At 31.2% G+C, this 27,736-nt stretch overlaps 4 protein-coding genes across 6 annotated transcripts in view; all 4 read right to left on the reverse strand.

The window, feature by feature from the left end:
- Nucleotides 1–3,944, reverse strand: part of LOC107031902 (ubiquitin-conjugating enzyme E2 36) — a 5,937-nt gene extending 1,993 nt beyond the window's left edge. Inside the window, exons 1-4 of the mRNA XM_015233405.2 lie at nt 3,770–3,944; nt 3,577–3,604; nt 2,122–2,208; nt 1,119–1,177 (exon numbers count right to left, since the gene is read on the reverse strand). Of these exons, the coding sequence (XP_015088891.1) occupies nt 1,119–1,177; nt 2,122–2,208; nt 3,577–3,604; nt 3,770–3,805 (210 nt within the window). The 5' untranslated portion in view covers nt 3,806–3,944. The remainder of the gene's footprint in view (nt 1–1,118; nt 1,178–2,121; nt 2,209–3,576; nt 3,605–3,769) is intronic.
- A 1,741-nt stretch (nt 3,945–5,685) lies between these two features.
- Nucleotides 5,686–6,782, reverse strand: LOC107032462 (anther-specific protein LAT52). The gene is made up of 2 exons (XM_015234063.1): nt 6,530–6,782; nt 5,686–6,197 (listed from the first exon to the last, which is right to left on the reverse strand). Exons 1-2 carry the CDS (start codon nt 6,681–6,683, stop codon nt 5,866–5,868), a joined length of 486 nt encoding a protein of 161 aa, XP_015089549.1. The 5' UTR covers nt 6,684–6,782; the 3' UTR covers nt 5,686–5,865.
- A 1,324-nt stretch (nt 6,783–8,106) lies between these two features.
- LOC107032489 (AAA-ATPase At3g50940-like) lies at nt 8,107–9,934 on the reverse strand. The gene is made up of 2 exons (XM_015234093.2): nt 8,889–9,934; nt 8,107–8,803 (listed from the first exon to the last, which is right to left on the reverse strand). Exons 1-2 carry the CDS (start codon nt 9,861–9,863, stop codon nt 8,333–8,335), a joined length of 1,446 nt encoding a protein of 481 aa, XP_015089579.1. The 5' UTR covers nt 9,864–9,934; the 3' UTR covers nt 8,107–8,332.
- A 1,155-nt stretch (nt 9,935–11,089) lies between these two features.
- Nucleotides 11,090–19,301, reverse strand: LOC107002302 (phosphoenolpyruvate carboxylase). Of its 3 annotated transcripts, none has more exons than XM_015200264.2 (11): nt 19,149–19,301; nt 17,734–17,951; nt 16,563–16,954; nt 16,269–16,353; nt 14,760–14,982; nt 14,537–14,640; nt 14,341–14,428; nt 13,888–14,042; nt 12,792–13,790; nt 12,314–12,700; nt 11,090–11,658 (listed from the first exon to the last, which is right to left on the reverse strand). In XM_015200264.2, the coding sequence occupies exons 2-11, from the start codon at nt 17,899–17,901 to the stop codon at nt 11,365–11,367; spliced, it is 2,895 nt and encodes a 964-aa protein (XP_015055750.1). In that variant the 5' UTR covers nt 17,902–17,951; nt 19,149–19,301; the 3' UTR covers nt 11,090–11,364. The 3 variants fall into 3 exon arrangements, with proteins under 3 accessions (XP_015055750.1, XP_027768046.1, XP_027768047.1); XM_027912245.1 differs by lacking the exon at nt 19,149–19,301 and adding an exon at nt 18,754–18,878 and having other exon boundaries at nt 11,113–11,658; XM_027912246.1 differs by lacking the exon at nt 19,149–19,301 and adding an exon at nt 18,543–18,697 and having other exon boundaries at nt 11,113–11,658.
- Between the last annotated feature and the right edge of the window lie 8,435 nt (nt 19,302–27,736).

Below are 27,736 nucleotides of genomic sequence, written 5' to 3' on the forward strand. Positions count from 1 at the left end.
CCCCCCCCCCCCCACCCACCAAACACTAAAAGGTGTCTCAGCAACAAAAGAACATTTTCAAGTAAGAGAAACACTAGCTATAACTGCTCTAATCACCATTGCAACCAGGAAAATTTCCTTCAACAGTTACAGATAATGATAGACAACCAATCTATTCCCAGAAGGAAAAAAAATTGAAGTGGCATCCTGAACCAGTCAAGAAAACAAACCAGTTGAATTGATGAATGTACGGCTGTAAACTTCTGAAAGAAAGAACATGAGTAATAAGGGTACACCCATAATTAAGGTCTTAAATAATTTTGGGGATTTTGGTGATCTATGTCCAATTATGCAGTATAACTTGTGTAGAAGTGAGATCAAATTTTTAGGAAAAAATTTCACAACGGCATTTAAGAATTATTATGTTTGATCATTCATACTTATTTTCCTAAAATTAACATTTGACAGAACTCATAATTTCATTGAGACTAACTTCTAGCTAGTCAAGTTAAAGGCAATACAACCCACCCATTGTGCACATCACAGGAAAAGGAGGGGAAAGAGAGAGGAGCAAACAACCAGTACATATAGGAGAGCAGTCTTAACTTATGCCCATAATTATGTCATCATCATCAACGCTAATATCCATGCATTACACATTAAAACTGAACATTTACAGATTAGTACATAATGTATGATAATGGAGATGGTAAAAGAATACAAGTAGAGAAGTTTTCCAAGTTAATATTCCAATGTAAAGAGATGTATCAGGAAATTTTGAACAATAAATCACAAGTTTAGACATGAAGACAACAGACTAACTTTCAAGCCAATAACTTCTAATGACGGTCTCATAGCCGAATTAGAGATGGAAACTCCACAAAGCAGTGAGTATCACAATCAACAACAAAGATGAGCTGAAACGTGATTTGGAAAGGAGATTGCAGTTAGTGCTTCCGGACAAATAAGTCAAATCAAGTAATTCATCTGTTCTGAACTTTGGAGGCACAAATAAAAAGAAAATGTCACTCCATACTAACACAAGCAATATAATTCTAAAATATGCAATTAGAAGAGCCTGACTGAGATTCTGATCATCTGTTAAAGATGCCAAAACATCCATAAATGGGTTCAAATACCTTTGGTGCGGCCATTGGGTACTCTTCAGGCAAAAAGAGTTCCAGTTTGAAAACACCTCCTACACAAAAGCAGGAATCAGTGGAATTATGCGAAGAAAATTACAGCAGAAAAACACTATACGGGGTAGAAAAGATATATGTCACTCCAGTGGTGGAACTATGTAGTGACTTATGGGTGCTTGAGCACCCACTGCCTTTGTGACAACATTCTTATTTATGTACAAAATTTAGTAATTCATTGAAATATATTAACTGAGCAGCCATTATATGTAGCAATTTCCGAGATAAAAATAGTTGAGCACTCATGATACAAAATTTCTGGATCCGCCACTGTGTCACTCAAAGAATAAAGAATAACATCTTATGTATGGTCAAGCAATAAGGGTAAACCAGCTGAACTAAAAGCAAAAGAAAGTAACATAAATGCAAATCAAAGTAAACACTGGAAGATCAACGATAGATGTCTTTCATCTAAATGACACTCATAGTCAACACATTTCTACTAGAATTATCTCAAAAAACTGCAAAAGGACAGCTAGCTATCCACTATGTTGCAGTCAGAAGTACGTTCAGATATACATAATAAGCATGCACACAATGATACTGAAACTATGGGATACAACCCTGCATCCTACCAGTATTGCAGTCAGCTAGTCAAGTTCATTTCAACTTTAGCAGGATTAATTAGTCAGGAGACCAGAAGATTTCATGTTCCGTTTATCTTTTTTACATTAAACCGACCCACAACAAGATTTGCAAAGCCAAATATAACTCAGATCCCAAACATTACAAAGAGTGACCAGGTAGGCAAATGAAAGTAGGAGTGTGAAACAGGAAAAGAAAACTAGTGAACAAACTTACCAAGAACTATGTACAAGTGAAGAACCAATTCAAGAGAAAGGACACAATTTACTAAATGTGACGCACAATAGCAACATGGACTTTCATGTACTTAGCATAACTATTTTTCTATTTTCTTAGCATAATTTATTAAGCAAATTACCTTCATAAGGAGACTGCGTTGGACCAAGAATCATGACATTAAAATATCGCATATTTTCTTCTGAGGGAGAAGCACTTATTCCTGGTGCTGCAATCAAAGTTAAACCACACAAAAACTTTTAAAAAACTCTCATAGCAAGATAGATCGTGAATCAAGCAAAACCACAATCCAATGAACAAACTCACAATAAGCCTCAAGGAGCATAAACATTTGCCGATACCAAAGTTAACAAACAAAATCTAGTCTACTATACTCTGAAATTCAGGAAGAAAACACAAAAAATGCACCTAGGGTGAACAGAGAGGAGAAATAGGCAAGGTTGCGCGGACTCCTCATTTTTGCAGCCGCACCATGTCAATAGGAGATGGGTGCAGGAGAGGGATACGTGTGGGATAAGGTCAATGCACATCGGATATTTTGATCAGAGTACATTGGCAAATTTGGGGATATTGAGATTTTGATTTCTCAAAATAGAAGATTAAATATATTTAAGACATGGGAAGTGGCACAACATCAATTTTATAGTCCTTTTGTCTCCTTTTTAGCTTTTCCTCTAGGTCAATATTTGTTGCTTCACATTCAAAGCCAAACGGAGAGAAATTAAGAATTCCAGCAGTTGTGTTCTGACTTCTGGGAGATAGTAGCAATGATTTATAAGGAGAGTTGGAAGGCCTAGAATGACTTTCTTTTTCTTTTTTGAGGGGAAGAACCAGACTACCAGAGAGTTTGAAAGAAGAAGTTTCGATCTTGGGGAAGATGACCTAAAAGATCTTTCAAGATTTCGAATATCTTAATAGCTCTATTTTATCATTTTATTTTTTTTAACCGAATCCCAGCATCCTTATCCATACTTGGATCAGGACACCTGAACCTAAAAATTTAGATTTTGTCGAATCACATCAGCGTCGGATATCCGCACCCTAGTCCAATCAACCTAGGAAATACGTTCATGTAGTTAATGAAGATAACTTAAATGCTTCAAAGAGCTCAAAATTGCATCTTGAGTGGAAGGAGAGGAGAGAAATAGCTCAAAACTGATATCTTTGTAGTAGTACCTTTTAAACTGAAATTATTTGGAGACGAACTCAAGAACTTTTTAGCATGATGTATTAAACAACAATAGTAGGGTGCAGAGGCAGATGGGTGCAAAGGGGCTCAATTATACTATTTAAACAAGGCAAAAAAATGATCTTTAATTTGCATATATATAATTTGTTGAATCCCCAGCATAAGAACTTCGTTTTAGAATCCCCGTTCAAATTTCTAGCTCCGCCACGGTGTAAACAACTAAATCCCTTAACTAGTCGAGTTCATCTATACAAAATCCTCCATATTCTCCATCCATTCAGCTCAAACTGAGGCAATTTCATCCCAATAGTCAAATAATTTCACTTCTAATAAGCAAATTTAAAAATCTAATACATGGATTTCACAGATATATATATATATATTTACCAGGTTCACTTAGAAGACGCTGAGTTTCCTGTAAATAAAAAAAAACATCAAAATTCAAACTTAATTGAACTCAAAATCAAACTAAATCGAAGTACAGTAGATCAAAACCCTAGTGATCAAACACAAAATGGGTCTCTAAAATTTTTATAAAAAAAAAAAAAAACGATCGATCGAAAAAGGAGGAAAAATTCACCTTGATGATTCTTCGAGGAAGATTGCTGTTAGCCATTGAAATTGAATCGATGAAAAAAAAAAATTGGTTCGCAGAAAATTTAAGCTAAAACGCACTTTTTCTAGAGAGAGAAAGTAGAAAAATGGATTGGGAGTTTCAGAAGCACTGTTTCTCTCACTAAAAAGTTGTGCTTAATAGGGTTCGATTGAATTTTTTATTATTTGGTTTTTTATTTATTTTTTTGTATTATTGTTGTCAAAAGCAAAAGATTCTGTCCAAAAAAATAAATCACTTAAAAAATATTGTATTTTTTAATTAAAAATGATTAAAATTCTCTCTATATTATTTTTATTTCATTATTTATTTTGAGAAACTTTCACATATAACCACTCAATAATAACCTAATTACTCTCCGTAGTTATAGTTTGATAATTACAATCTGTAGCTACATGTTATAGCGAAGAGAATGGCGAGCAAGACTAGGAGAGAGAGGATAGAGGGCAAAAAGTGGGAGAGAGGTGAATTGTATATGTAAATCGGTTAGATAATTGTATATTATACATATGTAATTGTATATATGGCAAGCGAGATCAGGAGAGGGAGGAGAGAGGCGAGGGAGATCATGAGAGGGAGGAGAGAGGCGAGCGAGATTATGAGAGGGGGGAGAGAGGCGAGCGAGATTATGAGAGGGAGGAGAGAGACGAGAGAGGGCAGAGAGTGGGAGAGAGGTGAATCGTATATATATATATATCAGTTAGATAATGAAATATTATACATATGCATGCGCATTTGTATATATGACAAGCGATATTGGGAGAGGGAGGTGAGAGGCGAGCAAGAGAAGGCAGATAGGGAGAAAGGTGAAATGTGTATGTATATCAGTTAGATAATTGTATATTCTATATATGTATTTGTTGTATTATGGCGAATTATACATATACACAAACGTGACTATTATACAAACTCGAAGTCAACCCACGCAATTAATTTATAATATTAATCACGTGTGGTAATTAAACTATAACTATGATAAATAATTAAGTAATAAGTTTGTTTAACCGCGTTATTTTCCCTTATTTATTCACTATTAATTTCAAAAGGAAATGGAAAAAACTATTAATTTGTTTTCCGCTCAAAACATTTATCAATTTTAGAATTCAAGTAGGAATAAACTCAACAACCCAACACATCAAAAACTTTCTCACAATCATAATCGAGATGCAAATAAACTGATTCAAACACTATAATTATATATAATAAAAATAATAACACATCCAAACACCAAGACGAGAATAAATTAGTTTCTTAAAATATGATCAAAACCTTCTCATTAAACAATCACTAAACTTGTTGGGTTTTTTCTCTCACGTACATCAACTAGGTCATTTTCCTATTGAATCATTGAACCCCCATAATTTGTTCCTTTTAAACAAACACCGTTGTCTGACGTGGAACCAGATTTGTGAGGGGTATTGATAGAGGATACATATATTGTTCCACAACTCATTAGTCCAATTGATAGTGAAAATGTTCGAGAATAATTGTGTTTTACTTAAGTCATTCGAACACATTAGAAAACAAATGAGACTAACACGGTTTGTCTTCACTCATTTAATCAAAATTATTACAATTCGAACACTATAGAAGGCATTTACAATAGAAAAACCGATCAAAATCAACCAACAATGTTTAAAGGAACAAATTATGTGTGGTTCAATGATCAATAGAAAAATGACGTAGTTAAAATACCTGAGGAAAAAAACTCAACAAGTTTAGGAATCTATTTACGTATTTGGCCTTTCTTAAAGTATATGAAACATTTTCTTTGACAAGAACTAAGTAAGGATATTATAACTATACATACTATTGAAATATGAGCAAGGGAATCAAAACATCATAAAGTTATAACAAGTCCAAACACCAAGAAGAGGAGAACATAGTTTCTTAAAATATGATCAAGATCTTCTCATTAAAAACAAATACATGGAACTTATCATCCCATATGAATACATATAAATGAGAAAATCCATCTTTTCCTCATATTTTTATTATTTCGCGTTACAACATGAAAAGGACTAATTTATTTTCTGTCACGTTAAAATAAAAAAAAGACTTTTTTAGAATTCAAGGGGGAATAAACCCAACTCATCAAGAGCTTCTTTGCATCCTTGAACAGACTCAGCCTTCATGAAGAAAAGTGGATTGGCAAATCTCACAGCATTGTGGATACCAACATTGTCACTACACTCAATTCTTGCCTTTTCATATCCAGACACACTCTCTTTGCAGTCCTCCCTTGGGCTTTTCACAACTGTCACCTCGCAAATATCGTTCTCGTGGTCTCCATTAACGGTTAATTTGTACTTTCCATCCTTATCAGTCACACCTTCCACTGAAAACGTCTCAGTCTCTGTGCTGATGTTCCTGCATTGCAACTTCACAGTTGCACCTATTGCAACAAAACAAAACATAATCAATACGGAGTTATTAGATGAAATGAGTCTGAATAGAACGAAGTGAATCTAAATATACATAAGATGAAATGAGTCTGAATAGAACGAAGTGAATGTAAATATATATAAGATGAAATGAGTCTGAATAGAACGAAGTGAATGTAAATATACATAAGATGAAATGAGTCTGAATAGAACGAAGTGAATGTAAATATATATAAGATGAAATGGGTCTGAATAGAACGAAGTGAATGTAAATATATATAAGATGAAATGAGTCTGAATAGAACGAAGTGAATGTAAATATATATATATAATATAGTTATACCTTCAAGGTTCTCGCTGAGTTTTGTTTCGAATTGAACGCGGCAAGTATCACAGTAGACCTTTCCTTCAACATCAAAAACTTCAGGGTGGCAATGTGCAAAATTGGCAAGGGCCAAAATGCAAAGAGCAGAGAGGAGCATAATAGCCTTTGCCATTTTAAATTGGAATTTTTTTTTTTTTTTTAGTGTGTGTACTTTTTATTTTTTTTTTACACACAAATTGTTGTTACTTTTATTTTATTGCTCCTTCTCTTTGTGTGTGTCTTGTTTTGATTATAATGAAATAGCCTTTTTATAGTGAAAATAAATTGAGAAAAAAATATGGTGGAGCTATTATTTCTCTAACAGTTTCATATATAACCACATAATATTAATTAAAATTAATAATGAAGTGATTGTAGCAATTGACTTGGTTTTTTTTTTTTTATGTTTTTGTGGTTGTAAAAATAGTATAGTAAAAAATATTAGCCTCAAACTTGGGATGGCTTAGAATTTGCAATAATTGAGAGGTCACGAAATATTTTTAAATGTATCGTAATTATTTTAATGAATATAACGTTTGAATTAATGGTATTATTTCCTTATGTTACAAAATTATCACACGATAGTAATTTAAATGATAAACCTACGAGAGAAAAAAACAGGATATCGTCCTTCAGGATGACTTAGTTGATTTGGAGGGTGGTTAACCACACAAATGACACAAAATCGATCCTTCTTCAGTACCTTCTGAGTCGAGTATGTCGACACCAACAGACAGAAGGCAATAATTGACTATATAGATAGAGCTACCCTTATCCAAGGGGTTCCAAAGGAAAAAAAGATACGAAGTACATCTATACGAAATACATCTACAAACCAACATGCATTCTTGTTATTAGTAGACTATATATAGGATGGAGCTACCCTAATCCGGGGTTCCCAAAAAAAAAAAAGATGTATATGAGATACATCTATACAGCAACAGACAGAAGTCAACAGTTAACTATCCTTATCCAAAAGGTTCAAAAAAAAAAAGAATGTGGGGTAGATCTATATGAGATACATCTACACACCAACAGACAGAAGACAATAGTTAACTATATACAGGATACATTGACACACCAACAGAAAGAAGACAATGGTTAACTATATACGATGGAGTTACCCTTTCAAAAGGTTCCCAAAAAAAAATACGGGGTAGATCTATACGGGATACGTCTACACAACAACCAAAAAACATAAGGCAACAGGTTAACTATATAGGATGGAGCTATCCTTTATCCAAGGGGTTTCCAAAAAAAAAAAGGATATGGCATAGATCTATACAGAATACATCTACACACCAATAGACATTAAGTCTATAACACTTGTCTATATATGATGGAGCTACCAAGGGGTTCCAAAAAATAAAAGGATACATGGTACATCTATATTGAATACATCTACACACCAACAGATACAAGGCAACAGTTGACTATATAAGAGATCTACCCATCAACAAACAGAAGGCAAAAAATAGGATACGAGATAGATATACACACCAACAGTTAATTACATAGGATGCAGGATGGAGCTACCCTTATCCGAGGAGAGTCGATTGATATTCCTTCGCAGGGAACTTACACAATGTAATTAAATCGAATTATTTTTAATGTATGTATACTAATGTATCAACTTTGTTTTGTGTTTGTAATTTATATCTATAAAACTCTGTGCAAAAGATTTAACTGAACAGATAGCTCAAAATACTTGTTAGCTTCAATGATCTATTTATTCATCAACATACAAGAAGAAGAAAGTAAAAAATGTGTCTCCGTCTTCGTCTACAGATCAACAATGTTACTCAGATCCTCGGAATAATCTTGTATAGATTCATGTTTCGTTTCATCTTTGAATGCTTCCTCTGCCTCTGGTCCTCCATTTTGCGATTTCAACATCTCTTCCTTGTGCAATTTTATTTTCAAAAATTCAATTAGCCCTCGAAGGGATATAGTTGGATTCTTGCTTTTCAACAGTTCCCCTGCAACATCTGCCGGTGTAACCTCCACGACTTGTAATAGCTCTCCGATTTGATCAAACAGTTCGTGATCATGAATATTTAAATAATTGAAAACTAATTGTTTAAACGCCGATGACTTGCAGTATGACATGTTGATGTGCATATCCATTCTTCCAGGTCTCAACAATGCTGCGTCAAGTTTGTCAATGTGATTCGTCGTAACCACAATTACTCGTTCCTCTCCACAACACGACCATATCCCATCGAGAAAATTAAGTATCCCTGACAGAGTAACCTTGTGAAAAATCGAAACCAAAATTAGTTTAACAGGTAAAAAAAAAAAATGAAACATAGACCAAAAAATTGAACTTAAAACTTACTCTGTTATGCTTATTTTCCTTTTCGTCCTTCTGTTCTCTGTTTTCTAAATTAATGCTGCAATCAATGTCTTCGATTACAAGTATTGATCGGCCAGACATACCAAGTAGCAATGATCGAAGATTTGAATTGCTACGTACTTCTGTAAGATCTAAATCATAGATATCATAGTTCAAATGATTCGCCATAGCAGCAATCAAACTCGATTTACCAGTTCCCGGAGGTCCATAAAGCAAGTAACCTCTTTTCCATGCTTTACCAATCCTGCTATAGTACTCTTTCCCTTTAACAAAACTTTCTAAATCATCAATTAACGCGGTTTTTACCTCTTCGTCGATAGCTAGAGTATCGAATGTCATAGGATGTTCGAGATTCATTCCATCAGAACCCCAATTCCTGAAATTAGAATACAATTTTATAACCCTGGATTCTTCTTTCGCGGTTTTTGATCTCTCCATAATGTAAGGTAAATACGATTTCATCACCTTCTCCTTATGTTTCTTATGAAATTTCAACTCATAACATCTCAGCTCCGAACACAATGCAGCTATCATATCCTTTATCTCATCATTCTGGCTCCCTGACTCGATTCGTCTACATTCCATCCTCCATGTCACCTTAACATCCTCAAAAACATCGATGATTTCTTCGTCTTTATCCATTGTAATAACTAGCCCTTTGTCATTCTCCGTCTTCCCTAATCGAATACTCTTAGTAGAAGAGTTCACTATACTTCCTAAATAAACCTCAACTGCCTCGAACACAAGGTTTGGAGACGGACCCTGGAATTCATGAATCAAGACAGTGAATTGCGAAGAGAAACGATGAAAAAGGTTGTGGAAGCTATCAAAGACATAACTACGATATTCTTTTGGGATAAAGTCACTAGCTATGCTTCGAACAAGCATAGCTGTTGCAGTAACAGATGCAATAGTCGATATTAACGATTTCATATTCGACATTTCTTCAGGAGACATTTTTTTTTTTTTTTTGTGAAATTGAGAAATGAGATTCTTTACTTGAATGAATTGGCTAAAGAGATCAAATTTCAAATATATATATATAATGGGAAATCGTTTTATATTTTAATGGACTTTACAATAAAGTTATTATTTAAAGAAGACTTGATGTAGACTTAGGTAATTTCTAGGAAACAATTAATCACCAACTACTGACCATGGAAATTTAATAGAAAGAATATAAATCAACATCTACATCATCAAGAAACATCATCATTTTCATCATTATATTTTCTAGTATATTATTCGAAATCATATAAAATTGAACAGGTAAATACGTATGCCTTATCGAGTTCTATGTGGTAATTTGCATCCTATATGATGTCATTTGTGTAATATGTTACGTAGAGTGTGTGTGTCTACTTGCTCTGTTTTATACAAATTTAAATGTTTACTTGTGTATACTCAAAATTAAAAAGCATAAATATAGATAAAAAAATAAATTAAATAACATATTTATGTATATTATACTTTTTAAAAATCACGATAAATAATTTAAAATAAACGTAGTAGTAAATTAGTATGTATGTTTGAACTTCACATGTAAGTATATCCTTTCCGTGTGCACTAAGTATATCTCAAGATTGGTCAACAAATGGGGGCTAAGTTTCACTTTGATTGGTGACAGTGAATTTGTCACATTATCTTTTGGTTGTTGTCACGTTGCGTTGTGTGTATTTTAACTAATTTTATATGGTGTTATTTTGTTACTTTTTCCGATTACCGGTATAAGTATTTAGATAAATACGAAAAATTTACTTAATATATTTACTTTTATCGAAATTTAAATCTAATATCTCTTTTATGAACAAATTGTTATGTTTTTTTTTTTTTTGAGTTTAGTGCATGTTCCGAAAATATATATGAGAGTGTTGATGAAAAAAATTGACTACTAAATATCTTGATGTAATGTCTAATTCATCATTTAACTTAAAGTTAGTCAGTCCTATTTTTCGATAGGGCAAATAAGGTATGTAACTCAATGGTAGAGAATTACTTTGATGTGGTTGAATCTAATGTTCTATTCGGATTAGCTCCGCTATCATCTTTCAATGAGAATGGATAAGAGGCTCGTAGAGTTGACGCGAGGGGGCTATGTTTCTAGAAGCAAACTCCGGGCGAATATGAAGTGCATGGTTACAATATACAATCTTTACTTGAAAAAAAAAAGAGGGCCATAAAAATGGATGTTGGAAGCAAATAGATATTTCATTAAGCCAGCAAATGAGATTACACATGCTGGTGCAACATTTGCTCAACTGCAGTCTTATTCTCGAGGCGTTGCGACGAGCAACTTGATCAAAACATGATCTCTAGAGGGTGGGCATAAAATACAACACCACCTCAAACACACAACATAAAACAGAACAGGATGAAAAAACATCATCTTTCGTAAACCAGATTGATGCTTTTTCGAGTATAAAATTACAAAAAAAAACATGAACGAGGTTCTTTGCGTTTAGCCTGTGTTCTGCATTCCAGCAGCAATACCCTTCATGGTCAAGATAAGTGTGTCCTCCAATCCAGGGGCATATTCACTTGTCGGATTCAGTTTCACTAGTTCAGCAGCTGACTTTGATTCCATGTATTCCTTGGAAATATGAGGCCTCAGCTTGACATGGTAGTTTGGATCACGTATACGCTTTAGAGTGTAGGCTTGCAATACGTTTAAGGTTGTGATGTAGGAATCACGCAGCCTGAGTCGTTGTTTAAGGTAGGGGTCTCCCTCCAGAAGATCCTTGTGTCCAGCAATCTATTAAGAAAGAGCAGTAAAAAAATGTAACTTAGAACCATGGATTCTCAAGCAAATAAACATAAAAAAGGCAGCCTGATGCACGAAGCATCCCCCGTTTATGTAGGGTCTGAGGGAAGGTACACACTACGGGAGTGTGGTGTAGGCAGCCTACCCTGACACAAGTTTTAGAGTAAAGCCTAATTGGATTGACTTTTGGCTTATAAACACTTGTTTAATTTACCCAAATACTAAAACAGTGCTTAAAAGCTATTTGTGCTTAAAAGCACTTAAATAAGTCAATCCAAACAGACTGTAAGCCATGATCTATAGGTCACACGAAAGACAACTTTACCATTGATCCAAGATGGATTTTAAGAAATCAGACATGACAAGTGATAACAGATACTTCCTCTATTTCATTTTGGTTGTTTGGTTTTAACGTGACATAGAGTTTAAGAATGTAAATAAACTTTTGAATCTTGTGATCTTAAACTAAAGATATGTGGAATGTACCAAAATGACTTGTAATCGTGTGGTATTAAACATGCTATGTGGAAAGTTAGCATTAAAGAATTGTCAAAAAAGGAAAAAAATATTCTTTCTGAAACAGCCTAAAAAAGGAAAGGAAGACAAACAATTTGAGTAATACTTTTCAGAATTCATGAATAGTTACCTGGAGCAGGAGGGTTCTTGTCTCTTCGTACTTGGACCTCAAAAGCTCACCGAAGGACCACAGATCTTCTGAAACAAGAAGCTTGTCGTACAGAGCTGCAATACCCGGGTCACCCTTGGCGAACACCATCTCAACTAAGTCAATAGTTACCCTAAAGAATGGCCATGCATTGTACATCTCGTGAAACATGCGTAGGTTTTTGATATCCTTGTCAACAGCATACCTAAATGCTGCCCCAAAGCCAAGCCAGACAGGGAGATGAAACCTTGTCTGGGTCCAGGCGAAGATCCATGGAATAGCTCTGAGCGATTCTATGCCTCCACTGGGTTTACGCTTTGACGGACGGCTGCCAATGTTCATTCGACCATATTCTAGCTCAGGTGTGGCCTGTGATGGTTATCAAAAGAAAGAAAACAAGTTAGCTCAATGCAATATTTGTTGAGATAAGATATAATGCTGAATTTCCTAGCAAACTTACCAAGCGGAAATACTCAACAAATCGGGGTTCTTTGAAGACGATTGACCTATACTTCTCTGTAGCAATAACTGCAATTTCATCCATAAGTGCACGCCATTCGGGTTTTGGAGAGACAGGTGGATTCATACCATGTTCAAGGGTAGCAGCAGTGAAACGTTGGAGAGTTCTAAAACACAAGTGTTCCTCCCCAAACGATTGCTCAATAACCTCGCCCTGAACTGTGACACGGAGAGATCCGTTAATAGTGTCGGGTGGTTGAGACAATATAGCAAGATGGGTGGGGCCACCTCCTCTTCCAACTGTACCACCTCTACCATGGAACATGGTTAGCTTCACACCATGTTCTTTAGCAACTTTTACAAGCTCCTCTTGAGCCTTATATAGCTGCCAGGCTGCTGAAAACCGACCAGCATCCTTACCAGAGTCCGAATACCCAATCATGACCTCTTGTTTGCCTTTAATCCGGTTTCTGTACCACTCAATCGAGAAGAGACGTGCAACAGCAGCAGGAGCAGCCTCCAGATCATCCAATTTCTCAAAAAGTGGAACCACTCGTAAAGGTTGCTTCACATGGCATTCACGTTGTAGGAGCTCAACTGCAAGCACATCAGATGTTGCGGTGGCCATTGAGATGATGTATGCCCCGAAGCAGTCTGATGGAAGTTCTGCTATGACATGGAGTGTATCCAAGACATCAGCAATTTCTTCTGTTTTTGGAAGATCAGGTCCAAATAAAGGTCTCTTGCCGCTGAGTTCAGAAAGAAGCCACTCCTGTCTACGTTCTTCAGACCACTCACGATATGAACCAATTTCCAAATGCTGAGTAATGGCATCAAGGACGTCAGTGTGACGGTCTGACTCTTGTCTTATGTCAAGTCTCACAAATGAGAGTCCAAAGGTAGAAACTTGTCTTAGAAAATCCAGAAGGCTTCCATCGGCAATGGGACGATCACCACAATCACAAAGAGATTTGTAGCAGAGCTCAAGAGGTTCCAAGAACTGCATAAAATGTACAACACATAAGCATCACATTAGCGACTGTTCCCTGCTTAGATTTATAATATTCTTCATATAGAAGGTCACAAACATTAGATACCTGCTCAATGCTATTATAAGTTGCATCCTCAGGAATATCAGAGATTCCATGGGCTAACACTTGGCGAGTACGCTCACGTGTCTGATACAGCTTATCTCTCACATCGCCAAGAATTACACGATATGGTTCACTTGGCGGAATTGTTTTCCAGAATTCTACATCAAAAGGAAAAGTTACAGACCAGAATTATACAATTACACCATCCAAATAGAGATTGCAAAGGACTACTTGATGCAATTTCTGGTCAATAAACACTAATGTAGAACTTCATGTTTGTCCTTCTGATTGATATTGGTGCACGATACCTAAAAAACACACCTCGAGTATCACTTTTTTTCGAGCTTCATACCTGAACTATCAAGTGTTTGTGTTTCCTACATGAACTACTAGGTGTGTTTTTGACCATTATGTTCTGTTTTTGACCATTATCTTAAAAACAATAACACTAGTTACCTATGTAGTGCTTGGTGTCTTGCCTTGAGGACCTGTAAAGTTCGTCTGCTCGAATACGAACTTCATCGTTGCAACGCCACATAGATAACTGAAACAACATACGAGTTAGAAGCATATAAAAGACCATGGAACTGACGTAATGCTTCAGGATGGATCAAAGAGTAAATTGGAAAAACATTAAGTTGCTCTTTGATACCTCAAACATGAGCTCCTCTATTTGCGAATAGTATAAGTTCGCTGCCATCATTCTTGCTAATAAACAGACATCTCTTGTGACCTCGGGAGTCACTCTTGGATTGCCTGCATTTAGTATCAGACAACTGCTAAGTGACAAACTTAAGAGGGAGTCTTCCCAAATCGAGAACTGAGAAGTATGTGTGTGTATATATTAAAATATTATATATTAGAATGGAGCGTACCATCCCGATCACCACCCATCCAAGAGGAGAATTGAATAACAGGAGCATTGTAAGGAACTCGTTCGTTAATCCCTATGTTTTTAAGAGCTGTGTCAACACGGCGAAGGAACTTAGGAACACCCTTCCAAATAGTTTCATGGAAGTAGCTCATTCCAGCTCTCATTTCATCTTGTGGAGTTGGAGCAGTCCTCCGAATCTCATCAGTGCGGAAAGCAGCTTGAATCTGCAAAAATCAGAAGATACAATTGTTAACAGAACCAAGGAAGTCCTCTTAGCACTACATCATGATTCAAGAAGAGTTTTAACATATTTTTTCAAATATGAAGCTCGGCACTACACATTCCAGTTTACTTGGATGACAGATATACAGATTAAAGAGAGTAAACAATCACTATTGCCTTCAGCTGCCAATTTTGTTTGATAGGACATGATTTGATTCAAGTAGAATAACGGTAAAGATATAGAGGTAAAATAAATATTTCTTATATTTATCATGTCAAAATGAAGAATGAAGAATGCAGAATGAAGAATGAAGGAGTGAAAAGAATGGTCACAATTCACATTGCTGGAGAAATTAAAGAGGTTGAGTTCGAACTCTACCAGAATGCATGAAGTACCTACAATTTCTTGGGATTCAAGTAGACTTAGCGAAAAATTAGCACAATGGAAGAAAAAGATCTGTATAGGAGATACCTATAAGTTGAGAATATATTTTAGTCATGTTAGCATTTATACTTTACGTCCTATACTTTTATAGCAGTTATTTAATCTTTTTGAGAAGTAGAAAATATATAAAGAACTTCTAGTACTCCCTCCATTCTAATGTGTTTGTTGGTGTTGACTTGACACGGATGTTAAGCAAGTAAAAGATTTTAAGCAAGTAAAGAAGACTTTTGAACCTTGTATCTTAAACTAAAAATATGTAGAATTTACCAAAATTCTCTTTAATCTAATGGACTTAAACATGCCTCGTGGAAAGTTGGAATTAAAGAGTTGGTGAAAAAGGAAAGAGGGTTTCTTTTTGAAACAGACTAAAAATGAAACAAGACAAACAAATTGAAACGGAGGGAGTACTTTATACGTTTATTTTTATTTTATCTAATACGGGCTAAGATGACTTTAAATGGAGTAACAAGGTTAGTGAAAATTCATAAAGTCGAATCCAACTTGCTTGGGACTGAGATGTTGCAGTTGTTGTTGTTGAGTAGAGGTCACTTCCTCTAGTATAACAAGCTTACTAATGTTATCGACAGTAAATTAAATAACCAAAGAGAACAATAGTAAGTTTACAGAGATCACAAGTCATTCCTATTGTTCATGTCAGCAGTGTGAGTGTGTGACAGAACTTTAAAAATCTCAAAAGTTAATCGGAGCTAATATTATACGTATAGATAGATAGATAGTGACAAATAGTCAGGAAGTCCATAGGAAAGCACTAGAAATTAAGATTAAACTACAGAAATCATTCAGGAAAAATGACATGCATTAAGTAAAAAACAGATATATTACCTCCCTCTGTAATGCCTCATCAAGCTCTTGTTTATCATCCGGTGTAATGTCTTTAGCATACAGCTGAGCCAAGCAATTTCGGATCCTAAACATAAGAAAAGTCAGAACAGGAAATACCTACAAGTCTAAGAATATGTTGCTTAGACTCAACAAAAATGCTGACGTTTTGTGTTGGATCCTCCAAAAGTAATACATAATTAGAGGATCCGACCTGGTACAGCAGCATTTTAGGAGAGACTGAGCAACAGTCTGTAACTTCTAAAAAAAAAGAATATTGGTAATTAATGAGCAGACCTTCCATGCTTTTGAAGCAAAGATCTTCGGACGGATTGAGTAGGATGAGCAGTTAAGACTAGATCCACCGTCTGATTCTTCAGAGCTTCGAAAACTTCTTGAGGAGACTTTTTCAACTCCTCTACAAGTTTCTTGAAAGTTTCTTCAATATCAGATTCAGTTGTTGCATTGTTCTCATCAGCAAAGTCCCCCTTTTTCAACTTTTGTCGTCGACGGTAGGCAATCTGCACCTCCTCAGCCAAGTTGGCCAAATTAAGCATGTGAGAGAAAGCTTTAGCAATGACAATGGAATCCCCTGGATCCAAACTTGTCAACACATTTCCAAGCTCCTCCAGCTTCTTTGGATCATGCTTCCCTTCGTACTCCGCAGAAAGTTCATAACACTCTTGGACCTATAGTCAGATTAAAGAAAACATAAAGAACACTTCAATACTGACCAGTCTTACATGAAGTTATATTTTTCTAGATAATTGATCACTCTGTTTTCAACATCAAAATTCAATGGATAATGAGTCCAACCCTCTACCCTTCTCCACTTAAATACCCTATTGACATACGCTAGGCATCCCATGTTTTACCACCTTTGACATTTGATCCAAATCCTGAGGCCAGTCTTATAATTATAAGTACTTTGTCCATTAATCTATGTAAATAAAGAACAGTCAACTCAAAGGACACTTCAGGGAACACCAGCTTAGGATCTCATCAAATGACTATAAAAATCGGAATAGTTTCCACTGCCTCGGTCAAACTACCCAATCAACAGCCACTTAATACAGTTTAGTTTTAAAATGTTAAATACTGAATATTATGTTCAACTCTATCAAAATATATATAAAGGTCCAATCTTTAGATTCAGACAAGAAAAACAAAGCAAAATGTATTCCCCAACCCCTTGCCCTCCTCACCAAATCCAATACGATTTTGCTCATCTAAACAAAGTAAAATCATTGAAACTTGGAAGCAATGCTGTTCAAGACTCTTCAAAATGTTTGTTGGGTACATGTTAGATCCGCCAAAAGTAGTGTATGATTGGAGGATTCGAAACAGGTGCTTGGAAGATGACCAAAAATTGGTTAATCATTGCCCAGAATAAACATAATTCCTCAAAATCAGAACAATAAGTGTGGCTGTAACAACAAAAGTGAAACAAAAAACATAAAGTATATACCGTTTCCTTGAGATCCACTCCATGCAAATCCTGAAGGATGTCGAGGAAACTATCCAAAAGCAAAGCATCATACTCAACCAGCTTGTCATCCTCAGAAACCTTACCAGGAACCAAAGCCCTCAGTTGGGCATCAATGGATGCCAATTTCTCCAAATTCCGAGTCGTCATTTTCTCACTCTCCCACACCCTATCCACTCGTAAATTCAACTATCAAGATCCTACAAAAAGATTGTCATAACAAGAAATTGAAGTCATTCAGATTTTAACAAATCTATATAATATGAGGGTAAGGCCATTGTAAGCCACATTTCTATGCCAAAAGAAAAAATCCAAATGCAAAATCCAGTGAGTTAAATTCCTGTCAATTAATACACACAAACATGAATCCAAGATTCAAACTTTATGACTTTGGATTCAGATTCTACCACAATGCATTTTAACACACATACAAGGTTTGAGTCAAAACTACTGGATTAATTCGAACGAATTCATAAGTAAGACTCTACATCCACTCCAAGATTTGAACTTTATGGGTTCGGGTTCAGATTCTACCACAACTCTTATACAACATATATAAGGTCTGAGTTAAAACTACTGGTCTCGAATGAATCCATAAGCAAGACTCTATATCCGCTCCAAGATTCAAACTTTATAGGTTCAGGTTACCTTTTCTATTACAACTTGTTTCATTTACTCATTCAAAATCAATTATTAATGTTCATTTAGTGAATCATTTAACATAAATGCAGAGTATGAATCAAAGCTAGAAGATGACCCCACAAGTCACAATCTACATCTACCAAACTTACAATTGATGGATTTACACAAAATCAAAAGAAAAATTGTTAAGGAGATCTGATCCACATGATTCACAGAGCAGAAATGGCCAATGGGTGTTTAAAAAAACATTTCTTTTACAAAAAAATATATATATATACAACAAGGTGGGGTTAGGTTGAATTGAAATTGAAAAATGGAGAAATGGGTGTTGAATATAACTGTTACACAGACACAGAGTACCTGAATCTTGAAATTTGATGTACAAATGAACAACAACAACAAGAAACACACACAAAACAATCTCTTTCCTACAAATGGAGGAAATTTAGGAATACCATATAGGGCAGGTCAAGTCAGTTGAATTCAAAAAGGTCAAAGATTCAAACTTTATGATTCAAATCCAATTATTTATAATTATAAAAAGAGTCTTTACAAAATCAAAAGAAAAATAATTGACATTGGATCCACTCAAATAACAACTACACACACAAAAAAATGAGTTTATAACAATTTCTTCACAAATGTAGGAACATGGTGTGAGTGAATAAAACTAAAAAATAATAATAAAGTTTTGAACTTTGAGAAAATTGGAAAAATGGGTGTTGAGTGTAACTATAACATAGATATAAGAGTACCTGAATCTTGAATTTTTTGATGAAAAAAAGAAGACACACACAACAATCTCTTTTTCCTATGGAGGCAAATTTTTGGTTTTTTTTTTTTTAAATTGATTTATGAGGGAAGGGAGTTGTGATGCAAAAAACTATGAACAATGCTAGCTATATTTATAGATGGAGACACTCTCTACTCCTATTGCAACTTTACCATTAATAATGTTGGGATTTATTTTATTTGAATTGATGTGATTGGCTCATTTCATGCCTCAAAAAGTTTAAAGTGGTTTTGGAATTATTATATTTTTCGACTTTGATGTTTGGTATTTGTCTTATTATTATTCGAAGAACTCTACCGATTTAGTGTTTGGTATTGATTTTGTGGTGTGATTCGGTTTATGTTAAAGCTCATTAGGGAAACTTCATATCGAAATGACTTTTTTGTTAAGATTTCATTCATTTCAGGCTCGACAGAAAAAATTTCTGATTAATAATTAAAGATTTTAGGCAATTTCGATACACGTCTTTTACGTTTGTTTTTTGCTATGTGATTGGCTCATTTCATGCCTCGGGTTAAAGTTTAAACAAACACTTAAACTTGATCTTAGCTGATACACCAATTGTGAATATGTATATCTTGACACCTTAACGTGAATCTAGCAAATTAATTAAATATTCTAACTTACAAAATAATTGTCTAAAATATTATCTGTGATGTTAAACTCACGCATTCACGAGACATAAAAAAAACGTTAGAATATTTAGTTATCAATCGATTAAGTTAAAAAGTATATTTATATTTTTTAAGTTAAAATACTTACTTACTAACCGGACAGAATTTTAATATTTTATTGTGCCTAAATTTGAAATGAATTACTTTTCAACTTTCAATAAAGTGCTTTTTGGTTTAACTTTTTTCTCCAAGGAATATGCCTAAAGATCTTTTATTGCCTTATTGAGGATTACTAAAATTTCAAGAATCAAAAGTCACCTTAAATCTGGTTCAATAATAATTTATTTCATAGATTTATTAATTTATATTTAAAAAAGAAAAAGGATTTGAAAAATATTTAAATTTTGACTAAAGTTATTGTTACGATATCAAATTTTATGGAGGATTTTTTATTCACAAACTATTTAATAGTGTATTTAAAGGTATATGTATGTCCAAGTACACACATTACTTTTTAAATTATAAAATACTTTTTATGTCCACGTGCTACATATATACCTTTAATACATATTATTAATAGTGGAAGGAGCAAAATATCTTTTTCAAATTTTGATATTATAACAACAATTTCAATTAAAGTTCAAATATATTTCAGATCTTTTTACCTATTTAAAAAATCACATTATAAAGGACTCATGACACATTTGGAGTTTGGACCCTCAATTGTTAGCATTTTTTATTTTAAGTCATTTGATATTTAACTAATTATATTTAATTTTAGTTAATTGAAATATGCATTTGATTCATTTGTTTGTAAAAATTTCTAAATTTACCAAATTTATTGTATGTTTATTCCCCATCTTATGGTAATTAAATTCTAAAATTTTATCTATTTTACATTAAAATTCCATTAATGATAAGGATTATATATAAAAAAATAATTTACTAACAATAATATCAATAAGGATATAAATGAACTAAAAGTTAAAGAAAATTGGAGAATTCAAACACTTTGAGAAAAATAATTATGAACAGTTTGATACACAAAATATATCATGTTTTGAAAAACGAAAAATATATATTATCTTAGATACATAGTGCTATTCATACACCACATCCACAACGTATAAAAATGCATATTTTGTATATTGTAATTAAGGAAAAAACTAAAATAGAAATTATATATAATCTTTTAGAACACTTTTAAACAAATGGAAAAAGAAAAAGGGAAAAAGTTCAAGCCTATAGCTTAAATAATGTTGCATAGACTTTTAGATATTAATTATAGGTTTTAACTTCTATTAATTTTTATATATATTATATTTTCACTTTATCAAGTTATTTTTAACATCTTATTAAAAAAGATGAATCATCAAAATGGATTGATTAAATTATGAACAATAAATACATCAATAAAAATTGGGATTTGGGAGGAATTCAATGAATATTGATTTGAATATATTTATGAAAATAAATTAAATGATTTTTTAAAATATACATTATTATGAGATGTAGGAATCTTGCAGTTGTATAATTAAACTATATATTATAGGATGATTCAGCCCATGTTACTAACTAATCATATTCCACTTTCTATTTGTGGATTTTATTATACAAAATTATTTGATGCAAAGACCCCAAAAAAATAAAATTGAGAGTGACCCAATTTGACTTTGTAGTTAAGAATTTATAGAAACTTAACCAACCTATTAATTTTTAAAAAAAAAAAGTAAAAGGCTAGAAGCCTAGAATGACGATAGACGTTTATTATATTGAATTTAGGAACGTCTAATTTAAAATCGATGGAATATACTTTATTTTTCTGTCATCAATTAATTGTTTTTAATCATGACTTGAGACTTGAAGTTTTTTGAAAACATATTTTAAAAACTACGTAAATATATTGAAGTTAGAAAAACTGATAATTCTAAATATACTTAAAAGATATACAAAAAATCACTGACTTTTGAACTTCAACCAATACTACTTAAATTGAAACGAAAAAAAATACTTATTTTTTTAGAAAAAATATTTTCTCTTAAGAACAATTATAAATATTTTTTTTACTAGACACTCAAATTGTATATAATTTTTTTTATTTAACTTTATGTCACCTATTTTTATTTTTATTGATACATCAGAAGGAAGTGGTATCAATTATGTTTGATTCTATTTTAACTTATAAAAAATGTTTTAGTGGTTGTGTAGTCAGTGATCGAAACGTGAGTGTATTAGGTTTAGGTAAGAATATATAAGTAAACTATATAGAAGACCTAATAATAAAAAATAAATAATTAAGCATCCTAATTAATTAAATCATGAGTCAATGTGTCATGTGTGTTGGGATGTAAGCTTTACAATTATGATATAAAAATATTGGTAGAGAAGTCATAATTTTGATGGTAGTTTCAAAAGTTTTTCTCCTAAAATTATAAATTTTAAAGTATTTTTATATCAAAATAGACGAATAATAAATATAGATTGAGAAAAAAAAATTAAGGTAATGTTTTACGAAGAATATTCAGAAAGTCTCATCTATAACAACATAGATTTTACAGAAGAAAATTTTTATTTAGTTAATTATGTATTGGATGTCAGTATATCGATGATATAAAGAAAATAATAAAAGGTTTAATTAAATTAAAAATAAGTATAAACAGAAAAATGATAAATTTTAAAGTATTTTTATATGAAAATAGACGAATAATAAATATAGATTAAAAATAAATAAATTAAGGTAATGTTTTACGAAGAATATTCAGAAAGTCTCATCTAAAACAACATAGATTTCACAGAAGAAAATTTTTATTTAGTTAATTATGTATTGGATGTCAGTATATCGATGATATAAAGAAAATAATAAAAGGTTTAATTAAATTAAAAATAAGTATAAACAGAAAAATGATAAATTTTAAAGTATTTTTATATGAAAATAGACGAATAATAAATATAGATTAAAAATAAATAAATTAAGGTAATGTTTTACGAAGAATATTCAGAAAGTCTCATCTAAAACAACATAGATTTCACAGAAGAAAATTTTTATTTAGTTAATTATGTATTGGATGTCAGTATATCGATGATATAAAGAAAATAATAAAAGGTTTAATTAAATTAAAAATAAGTATAAACAGAAAAATGATAAATTTTAAAGTATTTTTATATAAAAATAGACGAATATTAAATATAGATTAAAAATAAATGAATTAAGGTAATCTTTTTACGAAGAATATTTAGAAAATCTCATCTAAAACAACATAGATTTTAGAGAAGAAAATTTTTATTTAGTTAATTATGTATTGGATGTCAGTATATCGATGATACAAAGAAAATAATAAAAAGTTTAATTAAATTAAAAATAAGTATAAACAGAAAAATGATAAATTTTAAAGTATATAAAAATAGACGAATAATAAATATAGATTAAAACTAAATAAATTAAGGTAATGTTTTACCAAGAATATTTAGAAAATCTCATCTAAAACAACATAGATTTTAGAGAAGAAAATTTTTATTTAGTTAATTATGTATTGGATGTCAGTATATCGATGATACAAAAAAAATAATAAAAGGTTTAATTAAATTAAAAATAAGTATAAACAGAAAAATGATAAATTTTAAAGTATTTTTATATAAAAATAGACGAATAATAAATATAGATTAAAAAATAATAAATTAAGGTAATGTTTTACGAAGAATATTTAGAAAATCTCATCTAAAACAACATAGATTTTAGAGAAGAAAATTTTTATTTAGTTAATTATGTATTGGATGTCTGTATATCGATGATACAAAGAAAATAATAAAAAGTTTAATTAAATTAAAAATAAGTATAAACAGAAAAATGATAAATTTTAAAGTATTTTATATAAAAATAGACGAATAATAAATATAGATTAAAAATAAATAAATTAAGGTAATGTTTTACAAAGAATATTTAGAAAATCTCATCTAAAACAACATAGATTTTACAGAACAAAATTTTTATTTAGATAATTATGTATTGGATGTCAGTATATCGATGATACAAAGAAAATAATAAAAAGTTTAATTAAATTAAAAATAAGTATAAACTTAAAAATGATAAATTTTAAAGTATTTTTATATAAAAATAGATGAATAATAAATATAGATTAAAAATAAATAAATTAAGGTAATGTTTTACGAAGAATATTTAGAAAATCTCATCTAAAACAACATAGATTTTAGAGAAGAAAATTTTTATTTAGTTAATCATGTATTGAATGTCAGTATATCGATGATACAAAGAAAATAATAAAAGGTTTAATTAAATTAAAAATAAGTATAAACAGAAAAATGATAAATTTTAAAGTATTTTTATATAAAAATAGACGAATAATAAATATAGATTAAAAATAAATAAATTAAGGTAATGTTTTACGAAGAATATTCAGAAAATCTCATCTAAAACAACATAGATTTTACAGAAGAAAATTTTTATTTAGTTAATTATGTAATGAATGTCAGTATAACGATGATACAAAGAAAATAATAAAAAATTAAATTAAATTAAAAATAGTATAAACAGAAAAATGATAAATTAGATCGAGAATTAATCAATTTATGACTTTGAACTTGTTTGAACTTATAAACACTTCACTCATAAACACTATTTGTATTATCAAACACTTAAATTTAGATACTAATTTGATCAGTTAATAAGTTTAATTGAAATAATTTTTAACTTTGTTATGAATAAAAATGATATGTACTATGAAAAAATATGATTAAATAAATAATTAGTTTCATCGTTAAATAGAAATTTTGCATCTAAACTTTAAGAATAAAGCTTTTCCTTTATTAACCTCTATATGCGATACAAATTTAATTAATCAAATAATAAACTTCGAATATCACCTAAATAAATAATAATAATTGGGATTGGCAAGAGAGGAGACCAATTTGCCAACTTCCAAGTAAGAAAAAATATTAAGAAAAGACATTATTGTGTAGTAAGTCAACTATGAATAGTAAGTTGCCAAGTATTTGTCATTCATATTTTTTTAAACGTGATATTTGATATTATATTAGAATCGAATTAAATATGAATTTATATATAACATAAGATTTATCTTTTAAACTAACATTTTAAAGATATTTCTTGTTTAAATTTAAAACATTTAGTCAAGAATTAAAATTTCTATCAATATACTATAGTATGATACAGATGATGGACGAAGCGATCTTAAGCGAAAACTCATGCTTTGAAACTTTTTTTTCATTAAGAAAATGTGTGGTGTACAAATATTAAATATTAATTATTATGAATATATATTTAATTTTTTTATATCCTTCACCTAACTAGAAAGAAATGTATACATCGCTTGTTAAATTTTTATCTCCGTCACTACAACGCATTAGAAAATCTTTACGGCATTTGTTTCTAGAATCATCTTTTCTGCATACTCTATAGTCAAACATGAATAGTTCAACTCTCCTTTTTTTATTTCGCGTTCAATATTCATAAGAGTTTGTTAAGTTTCAATTTTCATATTACGAAACTTATTTTTAAGTGTGATGCTTCCAATAAAATTAATATCTTCATTTACAAAAAAACCTGAATATTTGAAATTTTTAAATGAAAAACAAAAATATATTTCAATTATTTCAACACAACTCAGATCAATTTCAAATTATATTGTTATATATCCTATAATTTTAGTATGATTTTTTTATTTTCTTTGGCATTTAATAAAATAATTTTTACTTTTTAGAGCATATTCTTAGTCAAATTGAATATGCCAGTCTCTATATAATTAATAATTAACGTGCAACCGTTTTGTTTGAAATATTATGGTCGGTGATCTTTTGACTTTATTGAAAAATAAATATATGATAAGTTCAATGAATTATTACAATAATAAATTATTTTAATTATGCAACAACTTATCATTAAAGATCTCTTAATAAAGCTCCTTATCATATACAAAAAAAATAAAATAAAATTGTGAAATAATGTCAATACCTCACTATCAAGAACCAATATTTTAAAAAATTATAGGTTTTAGATTACAATTTTTTTAAAAAGTTTATTGGATTCTATATTTGCTATTTCACTACATTAAAAACGATCTTTAGTGATAATTAATTAAAGACGATAGCTTAATTATCGTTAACTATGTACTTTTAGCGACAGTTAGCAATGTTTGTAAATGTTCTCAAAACCTTTAGCGATATTGAATCTAATTAACTAATGTCGTTTAAGACTTTAACACTCTTTATTGATGTGTTTATTTATTGTTGCTAAAAGTTATTTTTATTATTGTATTTTTTTTAATATATAAATATAAGTTCTGAATTAAAATTATATCTGAATATGCTAAATCGGTGATTTTAAAATTAGATAAGTACCTAGTGCGAGGTAGTTGATGAAATTGGGGATCACGGCATGTGAGAGTTTTCTTATCGTACTAGGTGTCTACGTCGATCTGATTAATAAATGAATATATGTTCTTTTTATATATATTTTGATTATTTTATTACGATTAATTAATATGTTGTTAAAATATGTGTTGAATGAGAGATATATATTTATTTTTTAGGGAAAAGGGACAAATATATTCTCAAAATATTGTAAATGGTATGAGATACCCTCTGTCATACTTTAAGGACACTGATGTCTCTGCCATCTAAAAACTAGAGCATATATATCATTTATAGTAACAGATATACACGTGTCATAATCTTATCCACCGACCCGGAATCAGATCAATGTATAAGATTGCGACATATGTTCCTATTTAGTTTTTCATGTTCCTATTTAGTCTTTCGTTAGAATGAAGGACATATACGCTCTAGTTTTTAGACGGCAGGGACATCAATATCCTAAAGTATGACGGAGGGTATTTTCATATCATTTACGATAGTTTGGAGGTATATTTATCCTTTTTCTCTATTTTTTATCCTTAAAGGTTTTTGGTTCGAATTCTATAAATAACTCGTGTTAGGAATTAAAAAATATTTTTATCTTTTAAAGTGAGATTTTCTGGCTCGAAATGAATGATGGCACTAAATAACTAATAAAAAAAGAAACAAAAAATAATACTTGTTTAATATGTTACCTAATTTTGATTTAATAATTTTCAGATCCGAATAAACCGCCAGCACAAGATAAGTCTATGGATCCAAACTTTATAGAATATTTTAATTTGAGTCCTTTAATAAATTAGGACAATAATTAAATGAGGCATTAATTTTTTAACATTATTATTTGTTGACATCGATGGTAACTAATTTTTTATTTTTAATCAAATGCCTTAGATTTAAATTTTGAGGATAAAATTATTTTCAATAGACACTTAACTTCTTAAAAAAAGACTTTTTAATGCAAATCCAATTTAATTAACTGGGAAAAACTAGAGAAAATAAAAAGAAAAAAAAGGCACTATTTGATTATTCCATTTATCAAATCTTTTTTTGCCATTATATAAGTTTTAAACTTGGATGGGTAGAACTTTTAGTTCCTTAATTATTTGATTAATCATAATTTAGTTTTTATGATCTTTTGGTGCATTATACTTGAAATATACTTCTGACCCATCTTCCTATGATTTTTTTTAAAAAAAAAACAGAATTATTAATTATTTCATCATTCAGTAGATATGTTATGGCAAATTTATATTATTTACCATTTTAAGGCTTATATAGTTCTAAAAAGGGAAAATTATAAATATATTCTGATTAAAAATTGTACCCTATAGCAAACTATTGTTATTTTTGCCTCTCTCTGGTGGAATCTCCCTCGCCACTCTCGTTTGGTGTCAGTTTCGCTCGCCTCTCTCGTTTAAGCATTTGTGTTTGTATAAAGCGAGAAGAAATTGTATATATACATATATTTTCGTTCCCCTCTCCCTGATCTCGCTCGCCACCCTCGTCTGTAACATCTCGTAACTCGAAATAGCTAGGAATAAGCTAA

This window comes from Solanum pennellii, chromosome 10, assembly GCF_001406875.1.
Source record: "Solanum pennellii chromosome 10, SPENNV200".
NCBI lineage: Eukaryota > Viridiplantae > Streptophyta > Magnoliopsida > Solanales > Solanaceae > Solanum > Solanum pennellii.